The 27,564-nt window shown below is 40.0% G+C and overlaps 1 protein-coding gene across 5 annotated transcripts; it reads left to right on the top strand.

The window, feature by feature from the left end:
* The first annotated feature begins 1,179 nt into the window (after positions 1-1,179).
* Positions 1,180-27,504, top strand: CLCC1 (chloride channel CLIC like 1). 5 transcript variants are annotated; one of them, XM_068540429.1, is made up of 13 exons: positions 1,180-1,268; positions 4,864-4,903; positions 12,504-12,644; positions 13,046-13,147; positions 15,394-15,501; positions 17,892-18,113; positions 18,380-18,520; positions 19,882-19,975; positions 21,251-21,348; positions 21,631-21,777; positions 23,407-23,748; positions 25,221-25,511; positions 27,185-27,504. In XM_068540429.1, the coding sequence occupies exons 3-12, from the start codon at positions 12,516-12,518 to the stop codon at positions 25,479-25,481; spliced, it is 1,644 nt and encodes a 547-aa protein (XP_068396530.1). In that variant the 5' UTR covers positions 1,180-1,268; positions 4,864-4,903; positions 12,504-12,515; the 3' UTR covers positions 25,482-25,511; positions 27,185-27,504. The 5 variants fall into 5 exon arrangements, with proteins under 5 accessions (XP_068396530.1, XP_068396529.1, XP_068396526.1 ...); XM_068540428.1 differs by having other exon boundaries at positions 1,180-1,312; XM_068540425.1 differs by lacking the exon at positions 4,864-4,903.
* Positions 27,505-27,564: the final 60 nt, after the last annotated feature.

Below are 27,564 nucleotides of genomic sequence, written 5' to 3'. Positions count from 1 at the left end.
GGATAAACTGTGGTATACAATACAATGGAATATTATTCAGCCTTTAAAAAGGAAGGAAATTTTGATATATGTTGCAACATGGATGATCCTTGAGGATATTACGTTAAGTGAAATAAGCCAGTCACAAAAAGACAAATATTGTATGATTCCACTTGTATGAGGTACCTAGAGCAGTCAGAGCTATAGAGATACAAAGTATCTTTGGTGTGCAGGTGGCTGGGGGCAGGGAGGAAATGATGAATTGTTTAAGGTGTACAGTGTTTCACTTTTGCAGGATGAAAAGATTCATGGAGATGGATGGTGGTGATGGTTGCACAACTATGAATGTACTTAATGACACATCTGTACACTTAAAAATGGTTAAGATGGTAAATTTTATGTCAGGTGTATTTTTTAAAAAGTATTTATTTATTTTGGTTGCTCTGGGTCTTAGTTGTGGCATGCGGGATCTTTTAGCTATGGCCTGCGGACTTTCTTAGTTGCAGCATGCTGACTCTCAGTTGCAGCACGCATGCCGGATCTAGTTCCCCGACCAGAGATCCAATCTGGCCCCCCTGCATTGGGAGCACGGAGTCTTACCCACTGGACCACCAGGGAAGTCCCTGTCCGGTGTATTTTAATTTAAAAAAAACTGTGATAAGCAACACGCACACTCAAGTGTACTACATGATATACCAAATTTTAACTCACTTTTAAACTTGCTGCCAATCACTTTTGCGTACACCTTCCATTTCTTCCAAGTGTGTAAAACTCATTATTTCCTCTTTGGAGAATTTTTCTGAGCTTGCAAGGCCAGTAAGGGATAAAATCAAAAGAAAACTTACTATTTCCAACTACCACATAGCGTGCACTCCCCCACCCCTCCCCAGTACCCAATACTTTAGAACTACTGTTTGTCATTCATTATGCCCCATTTAAAAAATTATACTCAAAACAGATTCCCGGGTTTTACTGCAAATGTTACACATTCGAGAACTTATAAAATAAATCGATACTAAGAAAATACGCTTCGTATCCGTTTTATATATTCGGCTTCCACGTAAGCCTTCACTTGCAGACTTCGGCTGATGAGGGTAAAAAAAAAACTCTGGCCTAAAAACAAGCCGACGGGGGCCGGCCCCGCCCCCTCGGCGGGCCAATCAGCCGCGCAGCCGGGAAGGACGTACAGCTGCCGGCCGAGCGAGTCGATAAGGACGGGCGAGAGGCAGGTTCCTGCTGAAGCGCTCGGAGGTTCGGGGGGCGGCTGGCCATCTTCTCCAGCCGCTCGGGTAGGTGTTTGCCTTCCCGGAGAGGTAGGCTGGCGACCAGAGACGTGAGTCCGCTCGGTCGTGTGTGTTTTGTGCGGCGGGCGAGGCTGCGGTTCGGCCTGGGCGGGTCCCGCGGGCGGCGACGCAGGGGAGGCCAGGGCCTCTGTCCGGGCGGGGGCCGAGTTCGCCGGGGCCTGCGGGGGACTTCGGAGCGCGGCGCCGACCGGGATGAGCGAGAAACCTGCCCCCTTATCTCCCCGGCCAGTTGGCTGTCTTAACTCTGGGTGCCACGCGGTTGTCTTACTTTACGCGGTTCAGAGAGCGGCCTAGGGAAAAGGGGCAAGAAGGGCAGAGCGAGACGCGAGCGAACGCTGACTTTTGTTGGCTTCAGTTATCTCTGAAAACTTTAGGTACAATCTGAACAAATACCATTAGCAGAATGGCTCGGATTTGGTTGCAGTTGTTTTCAAAAACTCCAAATTAATTTGAATGTTAAAAGTTAGAGATGCATATTTATGAGTGGGTGGTGAAGAACAATGACGATTTTCACTATGCTGGTGGTTATGAAGGTGTGGTCCCCAGACTAGCTTAATCACCATTACTGGCATCATCATCGTAGTCATCGAGGAATCGTTAGAAATGCATATTCTTAAGTTTGAGAACCACGGTTCCGGGAAACTACACAAACGCACACGAACTAAATTGCAAGACCCTGACTTTTATGCCAGGTTACTTCTAGGTTAATACAGAAGTTGACTCTAATACCCAAGTTAGCTTTGTCTTACTCATTTCACGTGTAAATTCATTGAAATCAGATGTGTCGCCTTTGTGCCGATTTCCACTCAGTGGCTGGCATCTCCTTGGAGATCTCTGCCTTTGTTGGTAGCTGTCCAGTCTAGTAGCTCCTGTTAAAGCCCACTCTTCGTATTTCCTGCTTTGTGGAGGTGGGGATCCCGCAGTTCCTCCTCTCCATCTTCTCAGAATAGCCCCACAGGGCCACTAGCATCTTGCCCTGGAGAGGCAGTTTTAGGTAGAGCCAGTCTGGGTTTGACCACCTAATAGCTGAGTGGCCTTGGGCAAGTTACTTGTTTTTCTAATCTATAAAATGAAGATAATAATAGTACTACTTCTAAGAGTTCTTGTGAGGATTAAATGAATGAATGCACGTAACAGGGTTTCGCACATAGTAATCAAATACTAGTTACTATTATTATATAATAATTTTGACATTATTAGTGTCAAAGACACACAGATGAAAAAATTATTAAAAAATAGAACTAAGGGAGAGAGACTATTACTGACAAATGGTAAAATAACAGGTGCCACCACTGAATTACACCAACATAGGATGGTTACTTTTCCTTAACATTTTGCTACTCAGAGTGTGGTCTGTGGGCCAGTGTTTCTGCCATCACTAGGAGCTTGTTAGAAATGCAGAATCTCAGGCCCACCTCAGATTTACTCAATCAGAATCTGTTTCTTAACAAAATCTCCACCAGGTTTAGATGTGGCTTTGTTTGGAGGAAGTGTGAGATTATCTGAAGGATTTCTCAAGGAGAAATCAGTGACCACAGGGATTTGGCAGGAGGCCTTGACTTTGCAGCTGATTTCACTATTCTGCATCACCTCCTGGTCTTCCATCATTTCTGCATTGCTAAACCCTACCCCTGGATCTGCTGATCATTATTGGAGAAAATAGCGTAGTTGCCAATAGCATGACTTTGTGGGGGTCATAGTCAAAACTCAGCTGCTTGACAGGCTTTTGATTCATCTCCCTTTGTGGAATGCTTCCTTTAGTGCTGTTTTTCCACATCTCCATTCTCCATCCCAGCCTCTGCATGCACAGGGACACTCTGTGCTTTCCAATGGACTTTTTCAGTATCCTCTTGATATCAAACAGTAATGTGAACTTTGAGCTTCTCTTCTTTTTGCTTTAGAACCTTTATTTCCATCCTTCCTCATTCATTTCTATTGATGAAGTCATGTAAAACCTTGTTGCCTATGAAAAGCCTTAACTGTAGCCTTGATTTTAGACACTGCCATCTTTTCCTAGTCTCTGCTCAGTTCAGGCACTCCCCTTGTCACCTATTTAGTTCTTTTTTTTTTTGGCCACGCCATGTGGCTTACAGGATCTTAGTTCCTGACCGGGGATTGAACCCGGGCCCACACAGTGAAAGAGTGCAGAGTCCTAACCACTGGACAGCCAGGGAATTCCTTAGTTCTTTTTTTTTTTTCATTGGAGTATAGTTGATTTACAATGTTGTGTTGATTTCTGCTGTACAGCAGAGTGATTCAGTTATACATATATATACATTCTTTTTTTATATTCTTTACCGTCATGGTTTATCATAGGATACTTAATACAGTTCTCTGTGCTATAGAGTAGGACCTTGGTGTTTATCCATTCCATGTATAATAGCTTACATCTGCTAACCCCACCATCCCACTCCATCCCTCCCCCAAGCCCCTCCCCCTTGGCAACCACAAGTCTGTTCTCTATTCACCTTCTTAGTTCTTAACTGCTTAGAATTAGGCTTCTCCCTGTCATTCTGTGAAAGTCAATTCACAGATGACCAACTAATTAACCAATCCAGTGGCTTTTTTCAAACTTTATTTTTCTCAGTTTCTCTGAAGTATTTAATATAGTTGACTAATACCTCCTTCTTCAAATTAAGCCCCTCTTGCATAAAACACTTTGCATGTTTTCAGCTTGCCTTCTATTACTCTCATTAGTCTTTACTCTCTTCTTTTGTATTTGGGTCTTCTCAAGGCTTTATTCCTTAGCTTAACTCTTTTTTTTTCCCCGGTAAGGTATACAGTTATCCAGTATTTCTAAGCATCTCTGGAGCATGACAGGGATTTTAGGATGCCTTTCCCATCATTATTGTTATCTAGTATTTTGGCTTTACATTTTTAAACATAGAAAGTTAGGTTTTTAAAAAAAAACTATCAGTTGTTTACTAAATTTATCAATATGCTTGATCAATTCCCATGCTCGTTGTTGTTTCTTTTATTTACACCTTTCCTCATTGAGGTTAAACTTCTTAAACATATCAAGAGTCTATGGGTTGTAGACTTTATTAGTTTTTTTTATGTCTAAAGAAATTTGTATCAGTTTGCTAGGGCTACCTTGACAAAGTACCACAGACTGGGCAGCTTAGACAACAGAAATTAATTTTCTCACAGTTCTGGAGGCTGGAAGTCCAAGATCAAGGTGTCAACAGGGTGGGTTTCTTCTGTGACCTCTCTCTGTGGCTTGCAGGTGGCCGTCTTCTCCCTGTGTCTTCACATCATCTTCCCTCTGACCTGTGTCCAAATTTCTGCTTATAAGGACATAAGTCATATTGGATTAGGGCTCATGACCTCATTTTTAACTTAATTATCTGTTTAGAGATCCTGCCTTTAAATACAGTATTCTGAAGAACTGGGGGTTAGGACTTCAACATATGAGTTTGGTGGAGGGATGCAGTTTAGACTGTAAAAATACTTTTTTAAAATTAATTTTCATTGGAGTATAGTTGCTTTACAATGTTGTGTTAGTTTCTGCTGTACAGCAAAGCGTATCAGTTATACGTATACATATATCCCCTCTCTTTTCGATTTCCTTCCCGTTTAGGTCACCACAGAGCACTGAGTAGAGTTCCCTGTGCTATACGGTAGGTTCTTGTTAGTTATCTGTTTTATACATAGTAGCGTATATATGTCCCAATCTCCCAATTCATCCTACCCCTGTTTCCCCCCCCTTGGTATCCATAAGTTCTCTACATCTGTGTCTCTATTTCTGCCTTGCAAATAAGCATAACTATATCTTAATTAGTCTTTCCCATGGGGGGAAAAAAACCTTTTGTAAAATGTGAAATATACATACAGAAAAGTGTGTAAAATACAAATGTTCACCTTAGCAAATTATTAAAGAGCAAGCACCTATGTAACTACCATCCAGGTTAAGGAGTAGAACATTGCCATCGTCCCAGAAGCCCTCCAGCACCTTCTCCCTTGTCTCATGCTTGATCTCAGAGGGAAGGGTTTCAATATTTACCACCAAGTGTGATGCTTGCTGTAGTACTCTGACAAAGTTTTCTTTTATTCCTGGTTAGCTAAGTGTTTTGTTTTAATCATGAATGAATTTATCCTGTTTCATTCTTTTTTTTTTTTTTTTTAAATTTTTATTATTTATTTATTTATTTGGCTGTGTTGGGTCTTCATTTCTGTGCGAGGGCTTTCTCCAGCTGCAGCGAGCGGGGGCCACTCTTCATCGCGGTGCGCGGGCCTCTCACTGTCACGGCCTCTCTTGTTGGGGAGCACAGGCTCCAGGTGCGCAGGCTCAGTAGTTGTGGCTCACGGGCCCAGTTGCTCCGCGGCATGTGGGATCCCCCCAGACCAGGGCTCGAACCCGTGTCCCCTGCATTGGCAGGCAGATTCTCAACCACTGCGCCACCAGGGAAGCCTTGTTTCATTCTTGATATTGGTTTTGGGGGCCTTTTCTTTTTCTTCATTAATCTTACTATAGGTTTATCAATTTTATTCATCATTTCAAAGAACCAAGTTTTGGTTTTGTTATCTTCTCTATTACATGTTTTCTAATTTATTAATTTTTACTCTTTGTTTTTGAACTGAATCTTTTCCATGTGCTTTCTCAGGCCTCAGGTACTTTCCTCCTATGTGTGCACTGATCAGTGTGGTGCTGAATATTCAAGGGAGTCTGTTCTCATACCAATTCCTCTGATACAGACTGTGTCCTCCAATTCAGTTCAGTTCTGACCCTAACTATCCAGTTACTGCACACCCCACAAGTTAAGGGCAAAGTCCTTTACAAGACTTTCTGCACATCAGACGCATGTCTTGGGGGCCACCGGTACTTCTGACCAACTGGCTGTAGATTGGGGGGTTCCCATGACCCCATCAGATTGGGTAATTCACTAGAACCACTCACTGAAAGTTCTACAGTTAATGGTTTTATTATAAAGGCCATAGATGAAGATCAGCCAAATGAAGAGACACATAGGGCAAAGTCTGTGGGGGAGAACGCAGAGCTTTTGTGTCCTCATGGAATCCAGGTGTGTCACCATCTCAGCACATCACTGTGTCACCAGCCAGGAAGCTCCTCTGAGCCTCAGTGTCCAGAGTTTTTATCAGGGTTTCAGTCCATAGGCATGATTGATTCATTGGCCACATGATTGAATTCAATCTCCAGCTGCCCTCTCATCCCCAGAGGTTGGATGGCTGAAAGTTCCAACCCTCTAATCATGTGCTTGGTCTTTTGGATGACCGTTTCCCAACCTGAAGCTATCTAGGAGCCCACCATGAGGCACCTCGTTAGCATAACAGACAGTCCTATCACTCAGGAAATTTCAAGGGTTTTTGAAGGAGCTGGGGCCAAGATGGAGTAATAGGGACCCTCTGCAGACCTCTGCAGGTCTGTCTCTATGCAAATTTCCCTTCTGAACTCCAGCTGCCTTGATTTCTGCAGACTCAACTCCATCTCCTCAAGGATCCCAGCTCCTGGGCTCTCCCTGAATTTCCCCTCTGGGTGCCCATGGTTACTTAAGACAGTAGCCTGGGGCAGTGGAAGGGCTGTCCATGTTTGTTTCCCGTCTTTCAAGGACCACCATTCTTTCTTGCCTGGTGTCCAGTTTCTTGAAAACCATCTCATATATTTTATGCAGGGTTCTTTCTTGGTTGTTCAGGCAGGAAGGTAAATCTGGTCCCTGTTACTCCATCTTGGCCAGAAGTAGGAGTCTGGGGAGTGCTTTGGAGCTTGGAGTTACTATGTCATCTTAACCCCAAACCTTTACCTGAATTCTTCCTTTATTCCTGTCAGGCTCTTGTCCCTAACACTTTGTTAAAAACTGCTGTACCAAATCCAGTGGTCAGTTTGCTGCCCTCTGATCACCTGATCTTTCAGCAGCATTTGATATAGTTATCTGTTCCCTTCTTTCTTCACGTGGCTTCTGGAATACCAGCCTCTCCTGGTTTTCTTCCTGCCTTACTAGTACTCACTGACAGTGTCTCGTCAGTTCCCCCTCTTCTTTCTGACCTCCAAGTGTTGGCATGCCCTAGGACTCAGTCTTTTATCTTCATAAAGGATCTTCTGGTGATCTTATCCAGTCTGTGGCTTTAAACCTCATCTACATCCTGATGGCTCCCAACTGTGTTTCTGTAGCCCCACTCCTCTCCTTAGCTCCGTACTGTGTATTAGACATCTCCACTTTGATATTAGTAGGCATCTGAAATATACTGTGTCTAAAACAGAACTCTTGATATGTCAGAACTTGCTATCTGCTCACCTGAGTGTCCCTCAGTCTTTCCCATTCTCCCAGTTGCCCTGGTCACAAACCTTGATGTCATCCTGAATCTTTTCTTGTCCTTACTTCTTACATCCAATTTACCAGCAATTTCTGCAGTGTATTTCTGTATTAGTTAGGGTAGCACAAGATGGTGTTAAAAAAACAAACTCCCAAATCTCAGGGCTTACCATAAAAGAAATGTATTTTTGTTCACATGAAAGTCAAAAAACATGTTCCCACTTAGTAGGTGGCCTTGCATGTGGTCAGTTAGGGTCCCAGCTCCTTTAGTTTGGCTGCCCTCCTCTAGGGCTCAGTGTCCTCCCCATTCCCTGACGGTCGAGGGGGCCAGCTGGTGGAGGGTCGCGCGTGGGAGGCTTTCATGGATGTGGTGCATATCCCTTCCACTGCTGTTGCGCTGGCCAGGACTTAATTGTCACATACTTAACTGGAGGACAGGCTGGGATGTGTAGTTACCATGTGTCCAGAAGGAAGAAGAAGGAATGTGCTTGGTGACCTGTTAGCTAGTCTTTGCCACATGTGGTAATATCTACCTTAAGTTTTAAAAATCTTATCATTTATCATCGCTTTTGTTGCTGTCTTAGTTCATGCCACCTTCATCTCTCAACTGGACTACTGCAAATCCTCCTTTCTAGTCTCTTGCTTTTGCTCTTCTCTTCCAGCCTCCACATAGCAGCCCCAGTGATTTTAGAATGTAACCCAGATCCTATCACGTCTGTGCTCAAACTCTCTAGTGGAGACACAGATGTAGAGACCAAACGTATGGACACCAAGGGGGGAAAGCGACGGGAGGTGGGTGGGGTGGTGTGATGAATTATGAGATTGGGATTGACATGTATACACTAATATGTATAAAATGGATAACTAATAAGAACCTGCTGTATAAAAAAATAAATAAAATAAAATTCAAAAATTCAAAAAAAAAAAAAACTCTATAGTGGGTGGCTTCTTATTACACTTAGAGTAAAAACCACACTCATTACTGTGGCCAATTCCCCTTCTCCCCTCCAACTCATTCCCAGGACCCAGTTGTTCTGGCCTTCTTGCCAGTTCTTTGAATGCTTCAAACATAATCCCTACTTGGGCCTTTATGCTTGCTATGCCCTCTCTCTGGGTTTTCTTTTCCTAAATCTTCCTAAGGTTAGCTTATCATTTTTCTGTTTAAATGTTGTGGTTATCTACCACTGTGTAACAAACCACCCCAAAGTTTAGGGGCTTTCAACAACCATTTTATCATCTCTCATGATTCCGTGGCTTGTGGGGCTTTGACTGAGCTCAGCTGGGTAGTTATTTTTTTCCACATGATGTTGGCAGGATCACCAAGTCAGTTACCAAGGGATTGGACTGGAATCACCTAGAAGGCTCACCCACATGGCTGGTCATTGATGTTGGCTGCCAACTGGGAGCTCAGTGTGCCCCTGCACGTGGTCTCTCCAGGTGACTTGGCATTCTCAAAGCGTGGTGGCTGAGTTCCAAGAGGGTGTCCCAAAAGCAGGTGTTCCAGAGTGATAAAGCAGAAGCAGCTGATCTTGGTATAGGTTAGGCCAGGCCCAGAACCAACACAGCATTACTTCTACCCCAGTATTTTGGCTGGTTACATGGCCAGCCCAGATTTAGGAGGAAAGGAAATAAACTCCATCTCTCAGTGCGGGAAATGATAAAGAATTTGAGGCCATGTTTCATCTCCTCAGAGGCCTTCTCTAAAATACCCAGCATTACCTAATGCATCTACACCACTGTCTTGTTTTATTTTCCTTATATGACTTATCACTATCTGAAATTTTTTTTTTTGCCAATTCATTGTCATCCCCCACTAGAGTGTAAGTTTCTTGAAGAAGACCTGGCTGGCCTAGTTTCCTGGTAGCCCTGTCACTTACGACAGTGCCCAGTATCCAGCAGGTATTTTGTAAACGTTGAACACAAGAGCGCTGAACGTTCTCCCAAAACCTTATTCTCGTTCTGAATTTCCTTTTTAAGTTAATGATAGCACCATTTTTGTTGTTGGTAGGCCTTAAAATCTTGGAGTCATGTCTGCCATCGTTCTCTTTCTTTCCTTCTACGTGCATTCAGTTGCTGAGGTCTATAGAATTAATCTTTAAAACATGTCCGATGGGTTCTCTCTGTTCTCATCGACGTCACTGTTTCAGACCAACATCCTTTTTCTTCTCAAGCCTCCTTGTTGAACTCTCTGAGTGTATATTTAATGCTAGTTTCATCTTCCCAAAATGTAGTTCCCATCACCCTTGAAAGCTATTGTCAGCCCGTGAAGTTAGTCATAAGCCCTTTTTACCTTTGCAGAGTCATCACAGCCACCTCTCCGCCTCTGTGTTCCACCACGTCCATCCTCGTGTTTCCAGTTTCTGAGGAGTACATTTTGCTCTCTGTCTCTGCCTCCCTCATCTCGTACTCTTAGAATGTTGCCCATACTTCAAAGTCCGTTTCCCATGCCCATTCCGCCATGAAATCTTCCCAGTTTCTCCCAGTCAGATGTGCTTCTTCATCCTGTGAGCCCCTAAAACCCTTTGAATCCCTGCTGAGGCTTTGATCATTTGCATTTGCGGCTTAACAAACATTTGCTGAATGTCTTTCACTTGCTGGCCACTGGGCTGAGTGTTGGGCTTGGAGAGGTGGAGGGGGCAAGATGGAGAGGGCATTGGGAAGGTGAATTTAGACTTGAGTAAGATGTTACCTTCCCTGGAAAAGTTCACGTTGCAGTGCAGTGATTTTCTACCTTCATTGTGTGATGGAACCAGGTGGGGAGCTTTAAAAATCCCAATGCCTGGGTCCCTCGCCTAGAGATTCTGATTCAGTTGGCTTGGGATATGGCCAGAAGATAGGAGGATTAAGAAGCTTCCCAGGTGATTCTAATGCACGGCCAAGACTGAGAGCCACGGTGCTAAGGGATGAGACTGACCAGTAAGTGGTTAATTTCAGCGTGTGATACTCTAGAAGAAGAAACAGAACACACCAGGAATACAAAAGAGTGTTTAGTTTAGCCTGGAGTTACTTTTATTCCTGCAGCTAGAGTGTAAGCCATTTATGGGCAGGGCCCAGGGCATTCTCATCTTGGAAATCCCTTACCTGATCCTTATTCAGAGTAGGTATAAGAGAGGCTGTCTGACAGAACATTGTGCAGTGATGGAAGTGTTCTGTATCTGCGCTGTCCAGTTTGGTAGCCACTAGCCATATGTGACAACTGAGCACTTGAAATGCAGCTAGTGAGAATGAGGAACTGATTTTCAATGTAACTTAATTTTAATTAATTTAAATTTCAGTAGCCACATGTGGCTAATGACTACTGTGTTGGACACTGTTGAATAGAGGAGATACTGTGTTGAAACGATTTGACGGTGTTTATGCAGAGGCCTAGATGAAGCAAGCTGTTTTCTCTGACTGTTAGAGAGTTCAGTCACATCATTTGAATCTTAATTTTGCACCTTTTAAATTTCCCATTTGTTAAAAAAAAATGGGGGATGAGTAGGGTTTGGTTCAAATACCTGTTTTCTTTAAAACAGTTTTACTGAGAAATGATTCACATACTGTACAATTCACCCATTTATATTGTACAATTCAGCAGTTTTTAGTATATTCACAGATATGTACAACCATTACCACAGTTAATTTTAGATCGTTTTTCATCACGATCTAAAACTTTTCATCAGAGTTTTTCATCAAAAACTCTGTACCGGGGACTTCCCTGGTGGCAGAGTGGTTAAGAATCTGCCTGCCAATGCACGGGATGTGGGTTCGAGCCCTGGTCTGAGAAGATCCCACATGCTGTGGATCAGCTAAGCCTGTGCGCCACAACTACTGAGCCTGCGCTCTAGAGCCCGTGAGCCACAACTGCTGAGCCTGCGTGCCACAGCTACTAAAGCCCGCACGCCTAGAGCCCGTGCTCCACAACAAGAGAAGCCACCACAATGAGAAGGCCGCACACCGCAATGAAGAGTAGCCCCCGCTCGCCGCAACTGGAGAAAGCCCGCGCGCAGCAACGAAGACCCAATGTAGCCAAAAGTAAAATAAATAAATTAAATAAATAAAATTGAAAAAAAACCCCAAAAAAGTCTGTACCGACTCACAGACATAGAGAACAGACTTGTGGTTGCCAAGGGGTGGGGCAGGGATGGATTGGGAGTTTGGGGTTAGCAGACACAAACTATTATATATAGAACGGATAAATAACAAGGTCCTACTGTATAGCACAGGGAACTATATTCAATATCCTGTGATAAACCATAATGGAAAAGAATATAAAAAGGAATGTATACATATGTATAACTGAATCACTTTGCTGTACAGCAGAAACTAACACAACATTGTAAATCAACTATACTTCAATCAAAAAAAAAGAAACCCTGTACCATTTAACTACCACCCCTCTGTCCCTTATTATATCCTCAGACTTATACACCTACCAATCTCCATAGATTTGCCTATTCTGGACATTTTGTATCAATGGAATCATATAATATATGGTTTTTGGTGACTGTTTTTTTTCACATGGTATGATGTTTTCAAGATTCATCCATGTCGTAGCATGTATCAATACTTCATTCCTTTTTATGGCCTAATAATATTCCACTGTATGGTACTCATTCATCAGTTTAGGGACATTTGGGTTGTTTCTCCTTTTTGGCTATTGTGAATAATGCAACTATAAATGTTTATGTACAAGTTTTTGTGTTGACGTATATTTTCATTTCTCTTGGATATATACCTAGAAGTGGAATTGCTGAAACACTTAGAAAATCTTATGTATACTTTTTGTCTCAGTGAGAATATGTGTGCATGTGTGTATGTGTTTTTATGCGAATACCACTTTACAGAGTATTTTTATTTCAGTTATTATTAAGAAAGCATTATCTTAACACTAGAAGGAAGTAGATTGTTTTTATTAAAACAGGTTCCTCCAAAAGTAATCATACTTCACTGTATCTATTAATTTTTGTAGCCTTCATGCAGGATGCTGTGTTCTGTGCTCTTTTGTGAATGTCTGTGGCTGATAACTGCTTATGCTCATGATGATGACTGGATTGACCCCACAGACATGCTTAACTATGATGCTGCTTCAGGAACAATGAGAAAATCTCAGGTATTTAAAAAATGCATGTGTGTATAACACCTTATCAGTCCTGTGATGGAAATAGTCTACTTTTGTTATTGTTTTTCACAGAGCTATGAGAGTCCTATATCAATGATTAGCAGTCATGCAGAATGTCTTCTTGCCTCCTAGTCTAAGATGATTTCAACCCCACCTGTTTATTTCTGTTTCAAATTTGAATGTAAAGTCCGTCGAGAAGCAAACTAATTTGATTTTAGTTCTTAGCTAGGATATAAATTTGAGGCTCTTACTTTTTTGGTGGTTTAATACAGTTGAGGAATATAACGAGCAAAGCCATAAAATGATGAAGTAAAAATTTTAGTCTCATTAACTGTAGGTTATTTTTACAACTGAACTATAAAGAAAGAAAATCTCTCTCTCCTTTGCTTTAGGTGAAGTATGGTATATCAGAGAAAGAAGAGGTCAGTCCTGACTCATCACATGCTGATGAATTGTCAGAATGTTACAGCAGACTTGATTCTTTAACTTATAAGGTTAGGTTTTTTTATTCATGATTTTTGTATTATTTATAGTATGTTAAATTGCTCTCTGTTTTCCTGTCTTTGCTAACATTATTTGTGTTTCTATCTAAACTACAATTTACATATATATGGTTTTTTTTCTTTAGTTACTCTGGCCTTTGATTTTCGAAATAGTACTTTTATTTTGCTGTAATAACATCTCACTATGCTGTCATTATTTCTTTACCAGACTGAAAACTTCTTGGGACAAGGAATGGGACGAGGTGATGCTCTATCACCTGTTGCAATGCTGGGCCGTAGTAACTCACAGCAAATGCAGCAAATGAAGAAATGGCTCTACTGCTAGTTTCTAAGCATAAGAGCTGCTCTTACAAATATAAGGGATTATTATAATTTAGTGTGTGGTAGCTATTCATTTATTCAGTCCTTTTATTTATGTGGCTGAAGTAGAGTTTATGAGAAAGGAAGCAAGTCAAGATTGCTGGGGAGTTTGAACACAGGTTATGCTGCGGGAACCCACCTCAGTTGGTTGTGAGGCAGGGTGCTGGTGGCATTGTGGAGGGGGCTGGGATGGGGGGGATGGCAGAGGTCCAGCGACACTGGAGGCTCACACTGAGGCAGTGATGGGGTGAAGAGAAGAGGAAAGCGTGCAACTTTTCCGTGGTAGAATAAGCAAGTTGTGATGGTTGAGGGAGGAGGGGAAAAGGATAGGGAAGGCTAGCGTGAATGAGGGAGGTTTCCAGCTTGAGAGACTGGGAGGGCTTTTTTTTTTTTTTTTTTTTTTTTTTGAGTTTTTTTTTAAATTTTATGGCTGTGTTGGGTCTTCATTTCTGCGCGAGGGCTTTCTCTAGTTGTGGCAAGTGGGGGCCACTCTTCATCGCGGTGCGCGGGCCTCTCACTATCACGGCCTCTCTTGTTGCGGAGCACAGGCTCCAGACGCGCAGGCTCAGTAATTGTGGCTCACGGGCCCAGCTGTTCCGCGGCATGTGGGATCTTCCCAGACCAGGGCTCGAACCCGTGTCCCCTGCATTGGCAGGCAGATTCTCAACCACTGCGCCACCAGGGAAGCCCCTGGGAGGGCTTTTTAATTGAGATCCAGATATATCCCAATTTGAGATCTATAAGCAGCTGCTTGTGTTTCTTATCAAATGTGAATGTTTTCTCACCTGAGTGCTAGCAAAGAAATGCTTGGATAAAATTTGCTTCAGTCTTAACTGCATTTTGTGGTGTAGTGAATTAATTTGGCTGGATGTTAGGAAATGGAGAAACGCCTTTTTACTGACATTTTTCATTCCATTGTTTGTGCCTTTGGTTCAAACGTTGTAACAACATGATTGGTAAAATGGAGTCTTTAGTCTTTGTTTTTAAAAAATTGTTTCTCTTAAAAAGAAACTAAAAATTTTTAGGGTTTGTAAACCTTGCCTGAAAGCAGAGGAGACTGCCCTGTGACTTCTTGAGTGTCTTTCTGTCCTGAGTCTGTGTGTGCTGCTCAGTTATTGTATGTTTATCATCTGAAGCCCACTTCAGTGCTCCATGCAACTTGTGGTCCACACTCAAGTAAAAAGTACTTTTCACAGGTTCTGAATGTCTGTAAGATGTGCACTACCCTCCCTCAGAGACTAGGCCACTGTGGTGTTTGTAGAGCTAATTTCAGAGGAAGTCTGTTCTAATGAAGGACTCTGTGCAGAGGGGGTGCCATGTGTAGGACACTCGGGAGAAGCCATGGTTCCTGACATATGGTAGGGGGTGATCGATAGTTGGCAGGAAAAATTAATAAAAGGCCAAAAGTAATACGCACATTCAGGAAAATCTTTGCTCTGTCCTTCATTTTCCGGCTTCATGCTATCCCTGTTTCTCTTTGTCCTCTCTTTCTGGGTTTCTTTTTCCCCCCTTTTTCCTTTCATTCCTTTCTTTGTTAAACCATTACTTTGGAATTAGGAAGAGGCAGATTGGTCCAGATGTTCTGCTTATCCACATCTCTGCTTCCTTGTTTCATGATCTTCAGTTTTAAAATTGCCGAAAGTCAGCAAGAAAACTGCCAGTCAGGGCGCAGTGTGGGACATGTGTTCCTTATTTGTTGCCTACTTGCCCTTTGCAAAGAGAACCCATAGGAAGCAGGAGAGATCTACATTTTAATGCAAGCTTGATAAAAAATAACGAGCTCCTTACTTTGATCTCGATGGGGCCACTAGGCTAGAAACTTGACCCTTATTACATTAAACTTTGACGCTAACGTTGTATTTATTTTGTGGTTACAGATTGATGAGTGTGAAAAGCAGAAGAGAAAAGACTATGAAAGTCAAAGCAATCCTGTTTTTAGGAGATACTTAAATAAGATTTTAATTGAAACCAGAAAGCTTGGCCTTGTGAGTATTTGGTGGTGTGATACTAATCAGTGTAGTGGATATTTTCGTTATTTATTAATTTCACATTATATCAAGCAGTGGCAAAGCATCATTATGCTTCAACAGAGGATACCTGACTCACCCTTTTACCAAAACCTATTCATGCAGGATTGAAGGTAGCTGCCTGCTTTACAGTGGTTTGGTGGAAGGCAAGTGAGCAGTGCAGATCCCTCCTCTTTTTCCTGTAGTTCATGGGGATTTACTTACTCTGTGCACTGCCCTACCACTTAATTGGGTTGGAGGGAGAGGGAGATTTTTTTTTTTTTTTTTTAAATTTTGGCTGCACTGCACGACATGTGGAATCTTAGTTCCTCAACCAGGGATTGAACGCACGCCTCCCTGTATTGGAAGGTGAAGGGGAAGTCCAGAGGGAGATTGTTTTAAATTTGCTATTTGAACTTTCCTGAACAGTTAGAAACTTAATGAACTCATGACTTGGTAAGGAAATTCTATCCCAGTCCTTACTTCTTGTTTTCTACCACTTCCACACTTTCTTATTCAGATGGTGTAATATCATTACATATTGAGAAAAAGAAAAGTGTGTTTTAAGTAGTTTTTTCCCCCTAGCTGTTTACTGTGGCAAGGCTGCTTTATAGAAATTACATATCAGGCACATATTGTTCATGATTAATGTTAAGATTCCATCTTTTAGAGTCATTGTTTTCACTTTGAGGAGTCGAAACATCAAGAAAACTTAAAAACAGGGGGTGTTAGATGAATAGTAATCCCACCTTATTTTGGAGATGTAAAAGCAGATGTACTCACATGTACACCCTTCAGTTTGAGTCTTATAACTGAGTGCAAGGTGGAAAAGAGTCTATTTTATAGATGAGGAAACAGGTAGAGTCAGAAAATACTCAAGATGGAGAAGCTTGGAATATTTCGTTCCTGGTTTTTTAGAAGTATTAATCAATGGCCGCTTTTTTACACTTACTGATGATTTGTGATATTACATGACACTTTGGTTTTTCTCATTTTATATTTACTTTTTAATATAAATATCAGTATTTACTATTAGAAAAGATAATGTTTATAATGATTTTGCTAACCTGAACTCTCAGTAATATAGTTGTGACTGTCATGCATATTTATGGAAACCCAGATTTTGCTGCTTTTTGAGATCCTTTTTGTTTTTCTTATTTGTACTACTGCAAATTTTAGGCTATTTGAAAACTGTGTCAGCAAATGGAAAGTCATAAATGGAATCATAAAATAATGATAGTTTATCCTCATTATTTGTGGATTCCATATTTTTAAATATTTCAAACATTAAACTTTATTTGTAACCTCAGAATCAGTACTCCTGCTTTTGTGGTCACTTTCAGACATGCGCGGAGTGACAAAACGTTTGAGTTGCTCAGTGAGCCCATTCTCAGCTGAGGTGAAACAAGGCCATTTTTTGCCTTCTTGTTTTCAGCTCTCATGTTATAAACAAGTACTTTTCTGTGGTCTGTTTATGTTTTTGGGCTTTCATTTTTTAATTTTAAAAATTTTGCTGTTTAAAAATCTCCCAAATGTTATGCTCTCTAGTGTTCCTAAGCACAAGAAGGCTGAGATGTGCCTTAAAGAAAATTCCCTTGTTAGTTAAGCTTAGTTCAGTCATGAGTCATAGTGCTGTTGGCTATGAGCTCAGTGTTAATGGATCCACAGTATATATATTAAGGTGTCTATTTATTTTTAAAATTTCTTTCTTTCCTTTTTTTCCTTCAATATTTATTTATTTATTTATTTTGGCTGCGCTGGGTCTTAGTTGTGGCATGCGGGATTTTTTTTTTTTTTTTAGTTGCAGCACACGGGCTTCTTAGTTGCGGCATGCATGTGGGATCTAGTTCCCAGACCAGGGATTGAACCCGGGCCCCCTGCATTGGGAGCGCGGAGTCTTACCCACTGGATCAGCAGGGAAGTCCCTATATTAAGGTGTCTTTAAACAGTAACATAAAAAGGTTATGAAGTGATTGGTTGATGAAAATGTGCTTGCAGGAACCTAACCCTGTATTTCCTGTAGGAGCCATGGTTCAGTATTTGCTAACTAGTGTTCAGGGTGACTTTATAGAATGTAAGTACTGCAGATAGCAGGAATCGACTGTAATTTAGTAAAATGTACTGTATGTTACTTGCATAGAGTTTTATAATTTTTGAAGTGTTTTTCACGTGTATTATCTTTGGTTTTCATGTTGGCCTGTGAGACAGACAGGTAGATATTATTACTCTTATTTTATACCTGTGAAATATTTGTGAACTAATTATATATTTAGTTCCAAATTAGCTTTTGTCGTAAAATATTTCATTGAGTAATATAATGATAAAATTCTCCTTTTCTGTTTTATTTTTTTTTGGCAAATTTAATTCAGCCTGATGAAAACAAAGTTGATATGCATTATGATGCCGAGATTATCCTTAAAAGACAAACCTTGTTAGAAATACAAAAGTTTCTCAGTGGAGAGGATTGGAAGCCAGGAGCCTTGGATGATGCACTAAGTGATATTTTAATTAATTTTAAGTTTCATAATTTTGAAACATGGAAGTGGCAATTTGAAGATTCCTTTGGAGTGGATCCATATAATATATTGATGGTAAGATGGGATGAGGGGGACATGATTAACATGTTTTTATTTTTAACATGTTTTTATTTTTTAAAACACTTTAAAAACCCCACCATAATTATGTTGAGAACTCATACTAAGTCACTGATACTGGGTTGACGAACATGCAGCAAAATGGTACAAATGATTTTGCGTATTCAAGTCCAGTTCTTTTGTTTTTGCTGACCATCAGTGTTTTTTGTTGGGAAGGATAGCTTGGCGGTGACTCTTCTTTCTGTTCTGTTTCTGTTTTTGAGATGCTTCTGTGTCTGCTCTGCATCGTGATGTTAGTAGCTACTGAGCTGTGGACGTATGTTCGTTGGTACACCCAGTTGAGACGTGTTTTATTCATCAGTTTTCTCATCAGCTTGGGATGGAATTGGATGTATTTATATAAGGTATTGTATAGATAGAAGGTTTTTAAGTTTTCAAATGTTATTTCATAATGAAAGACTGTAATCCATTTAGAGCTAGTATATAATCTTGTCTCAGATGAGGGCAGGAGGCGGTGATCGGAGATTGTGATGATGAGGAAATTGGCAGCTGCTCAGGTGTCCCTGGTGTTTTGGGTCCTTGACCAGTTAGTGGGGAAAAATATGCAGTCCTGATTTTCATAACCCAATTCCTGATGACGGGTGGCATCTGGACAGCTAAATCAGACTAGAATTATGTAGACACACTTGAAAAATTCTCATGTAGGTAATTTGGGGTATGTCTTTTTATTTGCTAGAAGTGATACCAAAATACTGTTTTTTAAAGTTAGGTTATTTTCTGAATATAAAAGTGGTATATTTATGGTAGAGAAGATAGGAAAGATAGAAAGATACAGAGAAATTTAATTCTTAAAAATTGTCTAGGGAATTTCCTGGCAGTCCAGTGGTTAGAACTCGGTGCTTTCACTGCCGGGGGCCCGGGTTCGATCCCTGGTCGGGGAACTAAGATCCCGCAAGCTGCGTGCAATGGCCAAAAAATAAAATAAAACTGTCTATAATCTTACCACCTAGAGATAATCACTGTTGATATTTTGAGGTATTTCTTTATAAACTTTTTCCAAATTTTTAATTCTTTAAAAATCAGGACCACGTTATATATAGAAATTTGAAGAAGCATTATTGTTCCTGTCAAAATAACATAATCATTTAAGGAAAATTTTAGACCTTTTTAGCAGGGTGAGTCAAGTAGCCAACTATTTTCAGTGAATTCATCTGATTAAATCATTGTGATATTTCCTTAGCTCTAAGTTCTATAGCTTCTAGAACTAAGTATTTACAAATTGGAGGAAAGAAGGTAGTTTGGTTGAAAATTGTTCTCTCAATGATTTCCCCCAGGGCTTTTATTTATAAAAGACATATTGGTCATTTGTGCTAAAAATCATCCAAAGCCAAACACCATTTTGTCATGAATTGTATAAGAGAATGAGTAGTCGTTTAATATGTATAGCTATATTTGGGGGTATGATATCAGCTATATTTGAACTAATTTTTAAAACAATCTTTTTAGTAAAAAGGTTTTCCTTCCTCCTCATAATTACAAAGAAGGCAATTGTAGTCAGTTCTTTACCTGTTGCATTAAGACTGTTTTGCCATGAGCTGAAAAGAGCCGCTTTTTAAAAATAATATGTATTTTTTTCTGTGAAAAATGTTTAAATAATCTGGTTTGGGTGAGTGGTGAAGACACACTTAGAACTAAGGTTTTTAGGATGTGTAGGCGTAACCTTCATTGTTAGCAGCCTTTCATGGTTCCCTTTGGTGTTGGTCAGCTAGCCTTTGCCCAGCATCAGGCTGAAGTTGCCAAGATGGAGCCATTAAACAATGTGTGTGCTGAGAACATGGATTGGACTGGAAGTCTCTTGGGTAAGGTGTTGGTTCCCTTGGCCTTATTTTGAGTAGAATTTCTGAGAATGAAAAAGCATATTAATAATTACAAAGAAATGATAACATGCCAGAAGGAGGCTTTCCATGACTGAATCTTTAGTATCAGAACAGGCAAGAAGAGTCTTAGGTTTCAGACCAGTGACTTCTGTGTTCATGTAATGTGACAGGAAAGGGGTAGAAAGTGTGTATATTGCTGGCTCTGATATTATCTGTCTCCCTGCATTAGACTCACTTTTGTTCATCTAGTCCTTAGCACAGTGTCTAGCACATTCTGGGTCCTCAGCAGAAGTTTATTAGAGAAGTGAATCAATGTATATATGAATTCATTTCCATCTTCGATTTAATCTCCTTATATTGACTTGTGAAATCTTATTGTAGCTTTACTATACTGTTTTTTTTTATTAGGAATTATTTTACTTTTTCTTACAAATTTTATGAACATTCTCACTAGTGTTGACTGCCTTTAGTTATAGGTATCTAACAGTGGGAATGGTTTTAATGATCAAAGTCTCTCTATAAATGCAAGTCCGTAATGACTGACCCAGAATAGAATCTCAGCAACAAATCAAGGTGTCCAAAAAATTACTTTTCTTGAAAAGATATGGGAGCCAAACCAACCCAGCCTTGCTTCCTGGCTTCAGGGAACAACAACTAAATGCCTCCTGTAGCTCATGCTAGTACATAATGTACGTGAGTCTGATTTAGAAAAAGTTAAGAGAACTAATGTTCTACTTTATTTTGTAAAATAAGTAAAGAACTGACTTTTTTAATTGAAATTTTTTGGACATAGTTGTAGATTCACAGGTAGCTGTAAGAATACAGAGAGATCCTGTGTACCCTTTACCCACTTCCCCCACTGGTAACATCTTGCATACTTGCAATAGTGCAGTATCACAACCAGGATATCGACTTTGATACAAGCCACCAATCCTACTCAGATTTCCCCAGTTTTACTTGGATTCCTTTGTGTGTGTAAAGAACTGTTTTTAATTGTTTACCTTTTAGAAATCTTAATAAAATATATTTTACCTGTATAAGACTTGTATAATTTGAGTGGATTTTTAAAATAAACATTTCGGACATAAGATGAAATTTTAAAAAATCACTGTTACTGGGAGTCTGTTTGCAAAACAATTTAAAATTGATTGGGGGTTGTGGGGAGAGGGACAGTTAAAACTAAAATACTGTCTTATTTGGGAATGAAATGCGGCTTTTTAAAACAATGACTCTGTTTTTGTCTGTTTCTCTAAATAGAATGGCTTAGAAGTTCATGGACCTATAAGGATGACTCATGCCAAAAATACTATGAGCTCTTATTAGTCAACCCTATTTGGTTGGTCCCACCAACAAAGGTTAGAATATATTTTGTGAAAATTACTTACATAAAGCAAGTAAAAAGTCTCTGTATTTATTAAAAATTGTTAGTGTTTTTTACCATCATTTTGCTAAAAATAAACCTTTGTTCTAGAAAAAAATACTTCCATTACACAGTGATTTTCACATGAAAAGTATATGATAACATTTAAATGTATGGAATTTCATAATTTCAGCCTCAGTACAGTTGATTTTGGCTTGTTCTATATGCCTCAATCCTTCGAGGAAAAAAATTAAGTTGTTTTTATCTTTTGTTGTAGGCACTAGCAGTTACATTCACCAACTTTGTCACGGAGCCATTGAAGCATATTGGAAAAGGAGTTGGTGAATTTATTAAAGCACTCATGAAGGAGATCCCAGTGTTACTACACATTCCAGTGCTGATAATTATGGCATTAGCTGTCCTGGTTAGTATATAGCACTGTTAACAATGAACAGGATTTACAGAAAAAAGGCAATTCTGAAATTATTAGGTTTCTTTTATGTTGTAAATCAGGTTAAGTCATGCTTAATGGTATGAAAAGATGATTTTTAAGTGATAAATGTTTGTTTATACTTACTTGCACATTCCTCTAAGCAAGAAAACGGTTCTCAAGTTTGATTGTAGATGTCAAAGCGGTAGGATAATACCCTCTTTTAACATTTGTTCTTTAAACTTCATGAATTAATACACATGATATCAGTTATGTCCTCTTTGAGAAAGGGGACCTTATTTCAGTCTGAATTTTTGCCACACTGAGAACAGAAGAACATTGGGTTTAACATAGAATCAGAAAGGGATGTAGAAAGAGGTGGGTGTACTAAGAAACAACTTGGGGGATCCAGGAGCAGACATTTATTAAGGAATATTACAATATTACTTGTCAGTCATCCATCAGATGACTGAAGAGTCATCTCTTCAGCACTTTTTTTGGTTGATTTTCAGCCCTTACCCTAATAAAGCAGTTGCCTCATAAAACAAAATGCAAAGAACTCAGATGTGCCAGGGGAAATTATTAAAGAATTGTCTTCCCTTAAGGATACAAAATTCACTATGATCTATTTACTTAAAAATTATTCTTGTTTTGTTTTTTGGCTTGTGATTAGGATTCATTGGTTTAGGGATATGGTTTTGTTAGGTGACATTAGTTGTATAGTAGTAGTTTAGTCTCTAAGACTGAAATTATAAGCAAAACCCCTTCATCGCTTGTTGCTTCATCTGCCGCCTAAGAAAAGGCCTTTTGCTGCTCTGTCTTCAAAGAGTAGTATCTCTAGTACAGTGGTTTTCAAACTTTTTGTTCTCAGGACCCTTCTGTATTCTTCAGAATTGAACACCACAAAGAGCACTTGTTTGTGGGAGGTTTATTTATTGATATTTACCAGAAATTTTAAAAATACAAGTATACACAAGCACACAGTGCATGAGCCATCAGAGTGAGGCAGTCACTCTAGCCCCACAAGACTCTGCTGTACAAGAGGAGAGTGAAGAAGACTGATGTCTTTGTATTATGAAAACTTTTGACCTCACAGATTCCTGAGAGTCTCAGAGATCCCCTGAGGGGTCCCTGGGCCACACTTCGAGAACTGCTGCCTAGTTTTTTCCCTTGGAGTGTGACTCAAAACCTGTTGAATTTTAGCTGTAGCTAAAGCGAGTTTGTAAAAAATAAATAAACCTACAGGAGAATATTTACATAATGGTGTACAACTTTAATTTTCAGCATTTACCTTATGTGATGCGTGTGAATGTAGACAACACATGAGCAATGATCAGACAATTAATACCTTTTAAATTTCTAGGCTTTAGCCTAACTGCTGTTATAATTCAATAAAAATGTGTCCAGCTGATTGAAATGTCTACTTAATACTTGGCGATTTCTCAAATTTTATTGGCTACTCTGGCCCTGTGTTAATCTAGAGAAAACCCAGTGAAATTAAGATGTTTATGTCTATAAATGCCATAAGTTATGAAATTTTGTTGGCACCGTGGAAAGCACCTCAAAATTTCGTTGTAAGTCAGCCATTAAGTACTCAGGAATATGTATTTCTTTTCCTTCTAGAGTTTCTGCTATGGTGCTGGAAAATCAGTTAATATGCTGAGACATGTGGGTGGTCCTGAAAGAGAACCACCCCAGGCACTTCAGCCAGGTGAAAGAAGATGGCAGCAGGAAATTGATTATAGACCCCATGGTGGAGCAGGTGATGCAGATTTCTATTATAGGGGCCAAATTGGCCCCATTGAGCACGGCCCTAATGACAAAACATGTGAGGGTAGAAGAGAGGTTTTGAGAGAGAGAGATGTTGACTTGAGATTTCAGACTGGCAACAAGAGCCTTGAAGTGCTTCCGGCATTTGATTTACCAGACGCAGAGGCGAGAGAGCATCCCAAGGTGGTACCCAGCGTAAGTCAGCAACTGTTTATTTCGCTGTCCCTAAATACTAGGTGTAAGTGCTTCCTATAGTGCTTTTGGTTAAGTGTTTTTACTCTTACTTTTCGTGGTTAATTATATCACCAGTGATAATAATTATTCACTCTCTCCCCCCCTTTCTGGTCGAAAGTTAGTCCAGCCTCCTCAGAAGAAATGAGATTTAATTTTTATGTTAAATAGTATTTAACAGTAATTTTGTTGGAACAGATGGTAATTCATAATGACATTTCATAGGAAACCAACAAGTGAGCATGACTGAAATTTCTACCTTCGAAGAGATCAGAGAGAAGTCCTCACTGAAGGCCTGGAGCCTTAGGGAGCCAACCTGCAGGAGAGCCCTGAAGCCTTAGTTAGATGGAAGAGTGAGCTGGGAAAGGACCAAAAACCTCGCTTTCGCAAATCTTTTATATCGTTGGCTGGCTAGACTATACTTTTTACCTGTGGAATGGTGAGGCCTCTTTTCCACCATTATTGGCCATTTAAAGGGACATTTCCATTTCTGTTTGAGAGAGGACTTTGTATTGTCATTTGCAAAGTTTAGTTTGCAGACGCAAACCTTTGAGAAATAGTAACAAGCGCAGTAGAATCTAGGAAATTGTAGAATCCCTTCCCGTGGAGTTCCTTAGAAGAAACATATCTGCCTGCGTCTAGAAAATTAAGATGTTCCTTTCAGCTTTAATAGTTAATGGTTATCTGTCACTCACCTCAAAAATCCTCCAGTGAGTTCCGGGCTCTCTTGAAGGGAAAGCCGAAGATATCAAGATGGCCTAGGGCTTCCCACCTCTGTTACCACACTGATCTCTCCTCCTGCGCCCCCTCCACCCTCATTCTCCTTCAGCCACAAGGGCCTCCTGCCTATTCCTTGAACTCAAGCCTTTGTACTTGCTGTTCACTATCTAGAATGCTGTTCCCCATATATTCATAAGGTTCATTTCTTCAAGCCTTTGCTCATGTCATCTTTTCAGACCGCCCTAATTTAAAGAGCTATCCAACCCTCCCACCCACAGCATGATACTTTGATAATTTATTGCCTGATTCTCTCCCCAACTTAAATGTAAATTCCAGGGAGGGCAGGGGTTTTTGTCTGTTTGTTGTCTTGTATCCCCAGCACCTAGAACTTAATGTATGCTCAGTACATATTTGTTGAATGAATTATTCTCACTAGCAAGAGGAGTTAGCAGTACTTGGTCACCAGTCTTCCTGACCCTTCCTTAAGCTGCATCACTGGACCACCTAGCATATCCTGAGTTTCCCACTCCTCCATGTACAGTTCTGTGAGGCTTAATAACATTTATATAATTACAATCCAGCACTGGAACCAGGACCTGAAAGAGTTCAGCGTTTGCTGTAACAGATTTGTGTGGGAACTTGTTGAACATGTTTATTACAAACCTTCACATTATGTTAACTAAACAATTAAAACACTGTAATTCTCTACGTTGTAGCATAAATCACCTGTTTTGGATACAAAGCCCAAAGAAGTTGGTGGAATCTCAGGAGAAAGCACACTGACTGAAAGCAGCCAGTCTGCTAAGCCGGTCTCTGGCCAAAAGATACCAGAGAGTGTGGAAGGTTCCCCTGCAGTGGAAAAGGCCCAGCTCAGGACTGACGCCACGGGCGGCCCGGAGGAAGGCAGCACGTCCAGCCCAGCAAGCACTGCAGTGAGGGTGTGTGGAAGGGATCCAGACTGCAGCCCATGTGGCTAGAGGGACACAGACATGGACCACAGCTCTGAGGTCATCTTTGAGTTTTGTAAAGTATACTCTTCCCAGCTATTTCTTCTTCTCTACAAATATTCTGTTATTTACTACACAGATGCCAACTTAAACATCAGTATTTTTACTGACAATCAGGATTAACAAGCACGCATGTATCTCTATTTAATTTCATCTTTCTTTGATACTAAGATGCATCCTATAAAGTTTTGAAGTGTTAATTCTGGACCAGGATCTCATAGATGACATATGGCAAGCATTAATGATTTTGAATAATCAAAGAGGCCAGTTTGAATTAGGGGACATTGAAAAAGAAGTTCTGTTGTTTACAGGCATATATAGGAACCAACTCACCAAAGTGTGTGTTGCCTCGTGGAAGTCCTGTGATACCTACTTTAGTTAACAGAATTATTTGTTGTGCACTGGACTCAGAATATTTCAAGTCGTAGGTACTCAAAAACAACATTTAAGGAAAGTCACTGTAGTCATGCTTCCCCTCTTCATTCACTTCAGCATTTTAGTGCAGCCACGGAGTCTGCGTCACCAGTGTCAGTCTGCCTCGTGTAGGCTGCCTGCAGATCAGCCTTCGTCTCTAAACTCTTACCGCTATTACTCGGCCTGCTTCCTTATCACCCCTTTTACTTTATCCTTAGCTGAGACAGAACTGAAGATTGTCAGGGGAATTTAGATTACATAGCTTGTTAAATCAGTAATCTCAGTTTTACATACTTTGAGAATGGCTTTATTTCCCCAGCAAATGAAGTACACAGGCTTTATAAGACCTGTTTTCCTTGCTACTCAGAATCCCAGCAGCTGCGATTGTCTAATTTATATTACAGTAAACCATATTGTCCAAGCCATATGAAGTCCTAATTTTTAGAGATCTATACAAAGAGAGGAATAAATACCACAGTAAGGAAAACAGAGTAGGGTGGTTTTTTTTAACCCTAGACAGGTGATACAATCAACATTTCAAATTAGTTATTCTGATTTTTAAACTATTCTTCATTTTAAACTTTCTAAAAAAGGGATTTATAAATTTTGCACGAGATCTAACTAGGAAGCACATATATTACACATATTTGGTTATCCTTTATTTTAACCTTCACACTACAATTTATATTCAGCTGCTTATTAAAAATGATAACCAGTCAGGAATAGTCCTAACATTTTCATGCAGGCATTTCTTTCAGAAAAAAAAGATGTATTTAAAGCATTTGCTTTTTGATATGTTTTTTATGTGAAATGCAGAAATACCCCTTTTTGGCTCCCAGAAGCATCACTTAGATGCCTGTAACAATTTAATTTTATGTGTTAATATTATTTTCTAGCTTAGTACTGCAAACATTAGTATTTCATCAGAAAGGTAATTTTTTCCAAGAAATGCAAAAGGATTTTATATAAAACTTTATAACATAGTAGGCATGTAGGGATGCCGGCAGTTTGGGATAGATTTGTGAACATTGATGAATATAAAGTAGTCCTCTGGGGGCTAGGCCTGTTCGCACTGATTGTATGCTCCGAAGGTGCTAATTATCCTCTGAGCTGTGAAATGAATGCCTCAGTTGATAGACTGTAACTGTGAGAGTACAGTTAATGTTGTTTTGCACTTCTGACTGCTTTTTATCAATCCAAAAATGAATCTTTAAAAGAAAATTTAAGAAAAATTTCATCTTTGTATTCTTTCATTACAGATAACCATTTGGGGATGAAATCTACTTTGACAGCAAGGCAGCAAGGTACTGCTGTTGAAAGGTGACAGCAATTCAGGGAAGACTTATTAAAGCAAATTGAACATATCAAGGCCAGTTTATAACTAGAAGAAACAGGCTTGTTTATTGTCTAGCCAATATTTTATCATTAAAACCAAGGATTATAGTAACGAGCTTTTAGGAAAATCAGAGTGGGGCAGATAGCTTTTCAAAAGCAGTTTTTAAGTGGAATGGATAACGCTGAATGTTTACAGGGTCTGAGAACTACCATATACACAAAATAAACACTTACTTTTACATTATTGTGGTCTGGCATGCTGCCTTTGCCCAGTAAATATGCTTGTAAGAAAAAGCCCAATGGA

This window comes from Eschrichtius robustus, chromosome 3, assembly GCF_028021215.1.
Source record: "Eschrichtius robustus isolate mEscRob2 chromosome 3, mEscRob2.pri, whole genome shotgun sequence".
Classification (NCBI taxonomy): Eukaryota; Metazoa; Chordata; class Mammalia; order Artiodactyla; family Eschrichtiidae; genus Eschrichtius; species Eschrichtius robustus.
The sequence above is the reverse complement of the archived record's forward strand: the minus strand, read 5'-3'. Positions and strand labels throughout refer to the sequence as shown.

Bases quoted from the DNA above. Each gene is read 5' to 3' on its own strand.
- CLCC1 (XM_068540425.1), top strand. From the start codon at position 12,516: ATGCTGTGTTCTGTGCTCTTTTGTGAATGTCTGTGGCTGATAACTGCT. The intron at 13,148-15,393 runs GTTAGGTTTTTT...TTGTGGTTACAG, and splicing joins TTGATTCTTTAACTTATAAG to ATTGATGAGTGTGAAAAGCA. The intron at 21,778-23,406 runs GTTAGTATATAG...TTTTCCTTCTAG, and splicing joins TTATGGCATTAGCTGTCCTG to AGTTTCTGCTATGGTGCTGG.